This window comes from Haliotis rufescens, unplaced genomic scaffold (genome assembly GCF_023055435.1).
Source record: "Haliotis rufescens isolate VD_foot unplaced genomic scaffold, xgHalRufe1.0.p SCAF_1, whole genome shotgun sequence".
NCBI lineage: Eukaryota > Metazoa > Mollusca > Gastropoda > Lepetellida > Haliotidae > Haliotis > Haliotis rufescens.
In genome coordinates this window covers 22,404,714-22,416,011 of record NW_025963779.1, presented here as the reverse complement: position 1 = coordinate 22,416,011, position 11,298 = coordinate 22,404,714, and the positions used below count along the sequence as shown (strand labels likewise).

General features: G+C 38.3%; 1 protein-coding gene across 2 annotated transcripts in view; it reads left to right on the top strand.

The window, feature by feature from the left end:
- Positions 1-10,202, top strand: part of LOC124131710 (coiled-coil domain-containing protein 73-like) — a 156,654-nt gene extending 146,452 nt beyond the window's left edge. For both annotated transcript variants that reach the window (XM_048393298.1, XM_048393304.1), the window contains exons 7-14: positions 663-868; positions 2,396-2,455; positions 4,042-4,257; positions 4,959-5,099; positions 5,418-6,957; positions 7,720-7,758; positions 8,229-8,296; positions 9,083-10,202. In XM_048393298.1, coding sequence (XP_048249255.1) covers positions 663-868; positions 2,396-2,455; positions 4,042-4,257; positions 4,959-5,099; positions 5,418-6,957; positions 7,720-7,758; positions 8,229-8,296; positions 9,083-9,307 — 2,495 coding nt within the window. In that variant the 3' untranslated portion in view covers positions 9,308-10,202. The remainder of the gene's footprint in view (positions 1-662; positions 869-2,395; positions 2,456-4,041; positions 4,258-4,958; positions 5,100-5,417; positions 6,958-7,719; positions 7,759-8,228; positions 8,297-9,082) is intronic.
- Positions 10,203-11,298: the final 1,096 nt, after the last annotated feature.

Here is an 11,298-nt window from a genome sequence, read left to right as displayed (position 1 = left end):
TCTTTTACCATATTTTGGTATGACGCGGCTGGGGATCGAACCTCGGACCTTTCGCTCTCCAGGCGGACGCTCTACCACTAGACCACGGGGGTGGTCAGCACTTAAATGAAGGTGCAATACCTAAATTGCACTGGAAATAATTGTTTACTGGTACTATGCTTGAGCTTTGTGCTCCCAACATAGAAATATTTTGCCATTGTGCATATCAGTAATATTTTCCACTACTTTATGCATGAGTTACTGGTATACTCATTCTTATGTTGTGGAAATTTGAATGGGTGGGGGGGTAGGGGGGTGGGGGTATACTTTCAGACTTTACACCGGTAAGTCAGCCATCACCATTCACTGACACATGCCACTAATTGTGACCTTGTTAACACACTTATTTCTGCACAGTGATATTTATTTCGTTGTGTTATACATGTCAGTCCTGTAGTATGGCTCTTCTGAAATACACTGAAGCAGTTTCATGTGTCGAGATTGATTTTCTTCACAGACTATTTAGTTATATTTTACACCTGGTTTGAAATGCCCTTTCTTTAACATGCAGTAATCTCCACAAGGTACAGGTTAAAACATAATTGTTTAATACATATCTCTATGTCAGGGAGAACTTGCATAAAGATAAGATCATTCTTGAAACTGAACTTTTCCTATGCCAGTGACAGAAGCTGTTAAACTGAACCGGAGCCTGATGTATGTGAATGAACACCAGAAGTGTGTCATGGAGCAGCAGAAGGCAGACCTCCACAGATGTCAGCAACAACTGGTCACTCTCAGGACACAGTTGGAAAGTCAGCCAATCATCACTGCTGACACAGAGGAGCTGAATCAAAGACTTGCATCACTGCAGTATCACATGAACCTGGTAGGCACCATACCTTATCAAATTTGAATGAATTACTATAATGTTACTTATATGAATCTTGCACAAAAGAAGTCTTTTATCAGGTCCCTAGAAAGCTGCTTATATACATTACATGTTTTATGCACAAACACTGTACTGCTGAGTTGACCCGTGAAGATCCGGGGTAGAATAGGTCTTCAGCAACCCATGCTTGCCTTAAGAGGCGACAAACGGGATCAGGTGGTCTTGCAGGTAGCAGGGTATTGATTACATATATGATTTGATATCTTAAATACAGGGAGTTTGCAATTTACTGCTATCTGCTGAATACCTTTATCATACTCACAACTGTATATAGGCCAAATATACAAATTAGACAATCAGTAGTCAATAGGATCTTATTTAGGGTGAGATGTTGGGATATTCTTTCATAAATTGAACTATAGTTTTAAAAACTTCAAGAATCTGCTTGGTCAAAACTATATCTCATGCACATGCACATATTTTGGGTGTTAGTCAGATGCATCCAACAGTGGAACGTGCCCACTGTTTGAAGGCATATTAATTTTGTTTGATGAAAAACTATTTTATTGTTCGTACTGACATTGCAGGGCTACTCCTTGCCCTGTTCATCAACACTGACAATCAAGATTTCAACCAACAATAAAGAAGTTGCTATTCCTAAAACTTTCATCTTCTAACTAAATTCCTGTCAAAGATTATATCAGTTTGAGTTTATCAAGTTATTGTAACAACCATAAACAAAATCGCCAGGTAATGAGGGAAACAATTGCAATGAAACTCATCAGGTAATGAGGGAAACAATTGCAATGAAACTCATCAGGTAATGAAGGAAACAATTGCAATGAAAATCATCAGGTAATGAGGGAAACAATTGCAATGAAACTCGTCAGGTAATGAAGGAAACAATTGCAATGAAACTCATCAGGTAATGAAGGAAACAATTGTAATGAAAATCATCAGGTAATGAGGGAAACAATTGCAATGAAAATCATCAGGTAATGAGGGAAACAATTGCAATGAAAATCATCAGGTAATGAGGGAAACAATTGTAATGAAAATCATCAGGTAATGAAGGAAACAATTGTAATGAAAATCATCAGGTAATGAGGGAAGCAATTGTAATGAAAATCATCAGGTAATGAAGGAAGCAATTGTCATGAAAATCATCAGGTAATGAAGGAAACAATTGCAATAAAAATCATCAGGTAATGAGGGAAACAATTGCAATGAAAATCATCAGGTAATGAGGGAAACAATTGCAATGAAAATCATCAGGTAATGAAGGAAACAATTGCAATGAAAATCATCAGGTAATGAGGGAAACAATTGCAATGAAAATCATCAGGTAATGAAGGAAACAATTGCAATGAAAATCATCAGGTAATGAGGGAAACAATTGCAAAGAAACTCATCAGGTAATGAGGGAAACAATTGCAATGAAAACAGTAATAACAATGAGAAGTGAGAATGTTCTTTATTTGCATCACATTTGTGAATCACACCAACAAAACTTATTCCTCATAGATTGTGGAGCAGAGGTGTGCCCTGGAAAAGGAACTAGATGACTACAAGGCCAGACATAAGGTAGGGCTATAACAGAACAGACTCAAAGGGAGACCCACTGTGCTGTGTGAGGGATTGTTAAGGGGGAACAATCAGCATCAATGTAGAGTAGTGGCGGTTTTCTCGTGCATATATATATGGTGCATTTTGAACTTTTTGTTATGAATTGCTCAGATTGTACAAAGAAGCTTATTTTCATGTCTGTCATTAATTAGCAGCTCCATGTTTTTCTAATGCCACACACACACAAAGATTATTGACATGAGATATTATTCTTCCAGGGACATCTTCCAAATGGCCCTGGGAAAATCTTTTTGCATATATATATTATGATAAGCTCATATGGAAAAAATAAGTTGTTTTTAGTTGGTTTCTAATTGTCATTCAATTATTTTATCTCTCAAAAATCATTGCTATTATGATTGAACACAGTTGATCTAAAGACAGCTAGATATTAATCAAAATTACCAGAACACAAAATTATGATCAGGAACACTATGGGTATTATTTGAAAACAATACTACATGGCAACAGTTGAGTCAGTATTTCTACAAACATGGATATCCTTCAGTGAATTCATGACTTTATTGTCAAATCAAAAGATTTGAGTAGCTTTTATTTAGTGCATATATTGGAAGACTTCATTATTATATTTCACTGACTTCAGTATGTTGGCTTCATGAATTTCATTTGTGCATTTTGTATAGCACTATGTATGTTTGTATGTTTAGCACTACCTTTTTATAACTATATATATGGGGTGAGGTGAAATGAGTGAATGAGTTAATTTTTTTCATCGCGTTGGCATTATTTCAGCTATATAGCGATTGAGATGAAATGAGGTTTAACATCTCGTTCAAGATTATTGCACTTATATAGTAACATGCATGTGTGTGTGTGTTGGGGGGGGGGGGGGGGGGGGGGGGTTGCATGTACTAGTCAGGACTAACTACCAGAGTTGCGTCCCTTGGGCACACCAGAAACCTATGATTCCGGTTCGCCCCGATTATCTTTCTAGGTTTGTCAGCACCATACCTGTGCTCATTGGTTTCGCTGAAGTGGTAAACGTCTGAGACCTGCATTACTACAAGCTTTCCTCCCACATTAAGCTGACTCGCCGCGATATAACTGTAATACTGTCAAAAGCGCTGTTAAACCAAGTCACTCACTCACTCACTCACTCACTCACTCACTCACTCACCTTAAAGCTGGCATCAGACAGGGTGAAAACAAATACGATTTTTTAATGTCTTTTGGTATGATGTGACTGGGGATCAAACCCTGGACCTTCCGCTATCCAGCCAGACGCTCTATCACTAGACAACAGAGGCAGTCTCATTGTGCAGGACAAGCAAAGTTAATTTGCGTCCATGGCAGGCATGATGAATTTCAAACAGTTTGGGGAAAATACTATAAATCTTAAAATTAATGTGTCTCCAAAGTAATACGACTGCTGACCCCTAGCCATACTGGCTACATAATGATGCAAGAAAAATCTATCACTATTTTTCATGATACTTGCACTTTAATGGTGTTTCTATTGTAGATTAAGACCATGTAGAACCAAAAATAACATTGATTTAACAAAGACTTGCTACAATTTACAGGTTTCTCTAGATGATCTTCATGAAATGAATAGTCTGGTAGAGCGACATCTTGACAATGCTGACCAGCACAGGTTGAGAAATGCAGAACTGGATGAAATGAACCAGACCTTGAAATCCATGGTGAAGTTGGGTGAGGAGGAGGTGGTCAAGCTGCAGCAGGAGTTGGATGTGGAGAGGGTTGTCAAGGCAGAGGCACTCACTCAGTGGAAAACACAGGTCACAGTAACATTCAACAGTTGTCACTTTGCACTAATTAAGAGAGTGTGTCAGTTATCAGTTATGATGTATTGCACAATCAGCAATACTGAAGCTGTATTTTGGCAGCCTGTAAATAATCAAGCCTGGACCATGAGTATTCATGCTATGACAAACTATCAGCCAGGTCACTTAGGGTGACTATTGAGGGCATTTTTACGATTGCAAAAGTGTTGCGAAAGTTTGAAAAGTGCCTCTACTATCATACAATGCAGATTTCCTTTAACTAATGATTACATGGTGACATGTCCGCCAAACTATTAATGTCATCAACATTGTATAAATGTATACCTACATGTTTCTTCAAGCAAGTTTCATTTTGGATTTGAATGAATGGGACAATATGATAAACTCGATTTTATCATGTCATATTGACTTTGGTGATTTTATTAATTGTCTAGGGAGGCATTAATGTTAATTATGGACAATTTGACTTGCCCATATCAGATGTATTGTCATCTGGGGGTGGTGAGTTATGATCATCAATTGGTTGATGAATTCCTTATGTTCCAACAAGTCCAATGTAACCATCCAATCTGCATTAGTTGACTCTTAGAATAATCGAGCACTGAGACCTATTGTTCCATAGTAATCACACAGGGTAAACGTGAATGATGTGGAACACATATATACGTCTTTCATGTTCAATTGTAAACTTTCAGGAGGAGGTCTTGAAGACTAACCTTCTGGTTCTACAGAGTGATCTTGCAGCCTCAGATGAAGCCAGAACAGGCCTAGAAACACTGAACCTTCAGCTTGAGGAGACTAACACCAAGCTGAAACAGCAGTATCTGGAGGTCAAGGTAAGCTTGACCATTCGTGTAGATCTTCAAGAAACCTGTATGGCCTTTTTTAGGACACATTTCCACTGCAAAGATTCCATCAACTGTTCTGAAAATCATTTCATCATTTTATGTCTGCCTCAAGTGCTTTTATGAACAGATAGCTCATTGTCACAATATGACTTTTTCTGTATCCTGTTAGATGGCTTGTCCCTGAATGACATGGTCATTTAAAACAAAAGTTTAAGAATTAAATATGAATGTAATGCAGATTTATTTTGTCTATATGATATCCCATATTTTTCCTTAAAGGGTAAAATAAACCCTGTATATTTTCAGGCTGTTGTGGACAGGGATAAGACAGATGCAACACAACAGACATCATTGAGCTACTTCAACACTCAAATCATTGAAACACAGACAGAGAATGAAACATCAATTGTTTCCACTCAGACAATAATCAACACAGCTGACGGCTCTGTTCAGACTCAATGTGAAACAAACTCTGCCTCCTCCCAAACACACAATCAGTGTGTCAGTTCAACATCTCAGACCATTGTTCCTCCTCTTGCTAACAGCTCTTCCCAAACTGATGGACAAGACCTATCTGAACATGTGGCACCATGTTTGGTGGGTGAAATGTGCCTGTTGCCTCAGAAAGGGGAGATTTTCCATGCAGAAAGCAATGGATTGGAAACCGTGGAAACACAGGAGAAGAGCGTGTCAACAGTTCATGAAGTATCTGAACCAGAACTAGAAACTGGAAGTTCTGGAGAGATTGACATGAATGATGATGCAGGCAGAAGTGCAAGAGATTCAGATTCTTGTATCATTCTGGAAATACCAGACATACCCAAGAATTGTGATAGCAATAGTTTGAAAAGTGATGGCATATGTGGGGAAGATGCTCTTATTTCAGCAGATAGTCCAGCTAATAACTCTACAATGACATTGTCAGAACCCTATCATGATATTTCCTCTAGACCCGGAAGAAATCTGTCCACTGTTGTATCAGGGACTGCCAGTTCCAGTTCAGACACACTACAGTTCTTACCCTTACATCGTTATAAAGCAGAAGAGCAATCTGGAGGTCGTAGAATGTCTCTTCCTGTTGCACAGCACAGGAGGCAAATGATGTGCAAAGATTCACCACTTGCAAAGTCACAAAACTATTCTGAGTCAGACTTATACTTAAATAAAGATAAACACACAAAGGTTAGTCCAGGTAGGTCACAAGGTGTGAAGATCAGATGTCTGTATTCAGAAAGTCCTGTGTTATGGGGGGCACCTTGTCCTGGGGAAGAGCCTAAGGACGTATCTAGGTTGAGTTCTACCTCTCAGCCTAATGCCTCTTTCTTTGCTTCTGTGTCAGAAAAGTGGTCAGTCTTGGTGGAAGCAGAAGAGCAAGCGAAGAAGCATGCACCATCACCAGGCAGAAGCCCTCGATCTACACCAAAAATGGGACTGCGTATTTTGAGTGAAACATCACCTTCTCGGAGAAGAAGTACAGGGTTTGAAGGAATTCCACCTACAGCTCAATTCTTGATTGATGGGTTTGAATCTAGTTCTTCAGTATCCCCAGGAAAGAAACTACGAGAATGGAAGCATCATGATGATGGTCAAGGTCCTTCTGCAGCTGATGAGGGCAGAAATGCCACAGAATATCGAGGAAGAACTCCACAACAGATGTCCCCAAAAGCTCACAGAGATGCACAGCATTTGATTAAAAGCCAAAAAGCCAAGGTCAGCCCTAGAACACAGAGGTATTTAAGTGCACAGAGATGCCTTCAACTTCAAGCTTCAACGATAGGACCATTTGAAATGAGCGAAGGAACCAGTTTATATGTTGGCAAAAAAGCAGATGCTAACAAACAGCAAGGTAGAGTTTTAGAAATAAGCTTTCACTTTGAGCTCTGATATAATAACAAGAACAAATTATTATCTGATGTGTAAAACTAGAAAATAAAAAGAAAGACAGGCAGTCTGTGATGAAAACAAGCATTCTGTAACAATGCCCATGTCTAGATTATCTGACAAAACAGATGAACATTTGACGTAAAGGGCAAAACAGCTGTGAAAATATTATAAAAGGACCACTTAAAATCATTGATGACACCAGGTGTTCACAAAAAGGGTAAGCATGTACAATTTACAAAACAATACTGAAAAACAGATTTTGCCCATTTAGATTTATCAGAATTTTAAAAAACTGTTCAACAAGATAATGTTGAACATTTAGATATATCCCTGTGCATGAGCAGCTTTAGTCCACTAGTTCTTATAATGAGAACATATAGCAAAACATTTATAAAGGGCAAATTTCTACTTGTCCTACCTACCTATAGTTGGATACCTTAGCTATTGGGCAGTTTGGCAAGGACTATAGGACAAGTGCCAGTTTCCAATGCTGCGTGTGACTGCAATGGAATCACGGTATTTCATTGTGCCAGTATATCAGTCTTATTCCTTATTAAGGATGGGTGATGGTCATCAACATGGACATCACTAAGGTGATCAAATTTTTAGTCTCTAGTAATTTTAAGCTGATGCTTGGAATTGTGTTTTCAAATATGAATTTTGATTTAATACACCCTGAATGTCTTTTGTTGCTGTCAATTTGACATATATGTTCTTTTAACAGACAAGTCGCCAAGGAGTAACAGCAAGGGAATACTGAAAGGTAAATGCTTTTAGGGTTATCATCATATCAAGATATTAACGAAATGCCCTTGTTCAAATCTCTGCTTAGATAGACTGCTGGCTATATTATTTTAATGTTGTTAGAAGAAGCATGAAATGTTGCATATGTATGCTGGCATTCTGTAATAATTCAGTCTGGACCAGATCAACCAGTGATTGACATTGTGAGCATTGATCCACTCAATTGGGATACAATATAAAGCATTCAACCAAGTGATCCATTTCGTTGTCTCTTATGACAAACATGGGTTGCTGGGGACATATTTACCTGGAATCTCAGTGGGTTACAGGAAATATTTGACAAAGAAAAGCACCTATTTTGCTTTAATACAAGGTTAAAAAAGGAGGCTCTCAATGGGTTGTATGTATATGTGCAAATACAAATTAGTTTACATTTGGAACACTCTTAACACTCCAGGCAGTAATACAAGTCATCTTTTATACTTCCAGCTACATGGTCAGCCAACAAGCCAGCCAAGACTGTAAGGTTTGGGAGCATTATGGTGTCACAGGCACAGGTACATAACAGCCTGTCTTTGGCCTTCTGAGATCATGACAGTTTGTAGTGTTGGCTCTCTGAGATCATGACAGCCTGTAGAGCTAGCTTTCTGAGATCATGACAGCCTGTAGAGTTAGCTTTCTCTGAGATCATGACCGTCTCTAGAGTTGGCTTTCTGAGAGCATGACAGTTTGTAGTGTTGGCTATCTGAGATCATGACAGTTTGTAATGTTGGCTATCTGAGATCATGACAGCCTGTAGAGTTGACTTTCTGAGATCATGACCACCTCTAGAGTTGCTTTCTCTGAGATCATGACCATCTCTAGAGTTGGCTTGCTGAGAGCATGACAGCATTACTGATACTTATTCTTCTATGGCATAATGATGATCTTCAAGACAGGACTTTCCCTTTTCATTTTGTGTGTGTGTGTGTGTGCGTGCGCGCGCACGTGTGTCTGTGAGTGGGTGTGCACACGCACACGTGTGTGTGTAAAAATCAGAAAAATTGATGTAGAGGTTGGTGATTAATGCTGTTTTTTCAATGTTTATAGCTATTACCATCAGTAAAGGGAAAGGTTTTATATATTCAAGTGTGTCATTATATATTCATCGTATATAGTGTATTGCATTTCACTAAAAATCTGAAGACAAGCTTTGTTTTATAAGTTGTAAGAAGTTATCCATCATGCATTGTAATTAATTTTTTCCCATCATATTGTTCCTAGTCTATTTCCATACAAGTCCATGGGACCCTTGAAATTTGAGATTGGAAGTAATAATAATAATCATGTTAATTCTTTTGTAGTCTGTTAAAACAAGTTTGCCCACTGCTGCCTCCCAGCCACCTTCCCAGAAGTCAGCACACAATTCAGTGTCTGAGCTGTCCCTCGAAAAACCTGCAGGGGAACAGTTGCTCTTCTCTGATGATGATGACTTGATTGACCCAGAGTATGGCAACAACAAGCCCCAGGCAGCTCCTGTAGTCCAGCCGAGGAAGAGGAAACGAGAAGATGTGGAGGACAAGACATGATATTCACTCTCCAGCAGACATGAGCATTTGCATGATGGCAGCATACAGTGTGGGTTTGAGCTTGAAATATTTTTGACAGTTCCGAGTATTATTGTTAATGTGTATTTGACAATTTTCTCAGGTTAAATCTGAATAAATAATATCATCCAAATCTGGCTTTCACAGGAGATATCGCTTGGGTGAGATCCTATAAGATGAAAGCTAAAATGAAATTGCAGCACAATGCTTTGCAGACGTCCGAATCAATGACATCTCTCTGCCACTGAAGCTAGTTAGCTGGGCATTTTACACTGGTTTTTCCTCTTTACAAACTTAAAAAGTTGGAAGAATATTTTTGGATGATAACAAGAATCTCACCCTAAGTTTAAAAGTCCAAGGCTCGGGATTTTAGATTTTATCGACTTATGTTGATATATTTGATATAAAAAATTCTGCTTATCATCCAAAATCATGCAAGCCGCAGAGTTTTAAACTTTTTGCCACACATGTTGATATGTATTTTATATCAAAAGACACAAGGGTGAGATTCTGTGTTTATTATGACTGTTATATCTCCTGGCAGAGTTTTAACCATCTTGGTTAGTCAGGTATATTTTGATTTTACAGCTGCTTCAAGCAATTATTTTGTGAATCAAAATGAATTTAAAAAATGATTAACATAAAACTTATGTATAGGTTAAGTGATCTATGATAATTATTGTTCTTCAGGGATGTTTGTCAACTATAGTTGAGGCATGTAGTCATTTGCTCAAATGTCTTGCCAAAACAACAGATTCCATCATACTCAATATCTATACATTTGTTGATCTAGTCATTAATCTTGTTATTTTGTTAACATATTGTTTACTCTTTGCCAAGTTGAAGTTGGAAATAATAAATTATATTAAGTACCTTCTGATAGTGTCATTTCTTTCTGTAGTAAAACAGAGCAGTTCGTGAGATGGTAATTGTCATATAATTTGCATAAGCTCAGAATCTTGTTTTCTTTATATTTATTTAAGCACATACTGATATATATGGGATATGTTACTCGTATGCATGGCAAAATCATAAGGCAAATGAACAGCAAAATATGTTGGCAACCTCTTTGGTGATTTGTTTGTTGTTTAACACCGTACTCAGCAATATGACAATATGACGGCGGTCTGTAAATAATCGAGTATGGACCAGACATTCCAGTGATTGACATCATGAGCATCAATCCACGCAATTTGGATACGATGACTTGCATCAACCAAGTCAGCAGCCTGACCAGCCGATCCCGTTAGTCGCCTCTTACGACAAGCATAGTGGCCTTTTACGGCAAGCATGGATTGCTGAAGATCTATTCTACCCCCGATCTTCAGGGGTTGCTTTATCGATAGCCAGAACAGTGTGCCTGAAAGTTATGTTCTTCGAAGAACTAGAAGCAAGGGAGAGTACTTTTGGTACATTGTGGTATATTTGCCGAACTGTGTTTTCTCCCTTGCAGCAGTCGTTCACGCGTATGCGACCGGTGTGATCTCGTGCTGTCAGAGATTAGGCTCCAGCTCATCCGTCATGAAGAATCGTGAAAAATACAAACATTAGTTTGAAAAAGTAATCTTGACTTGGCCATAAACGTAATAGGATCCATTAGAGTTTTAGATCTGGAAATATTTATTTTTCTACCACTCATCAAAATGTACGTGTATCATGACCACGAGGTTATCAGCGGGATATTTCTGTTTTTCAAGTACACAAGTTAGTTTTCTGGAATATTTTGTTATTCAGCTACCAAAAACTATGAATTCTCACCAATATATTTCTAATAGGACGACCTCTCATTTCAGCTTTGTATTTTATTCACGATGCACTTTTTGTTAACTGTACTTTTCTTCAAAATAAATAGGGACGGTGGGGTAGCCTAGTGGTTAGACTGTTCGATTTACACGCCGAAGGCCCGGGTTAGATTGCCCACATGGGTACCATGTGTGAAGCCCATTTCTGGATCTGTGATATTGCTAACTAAA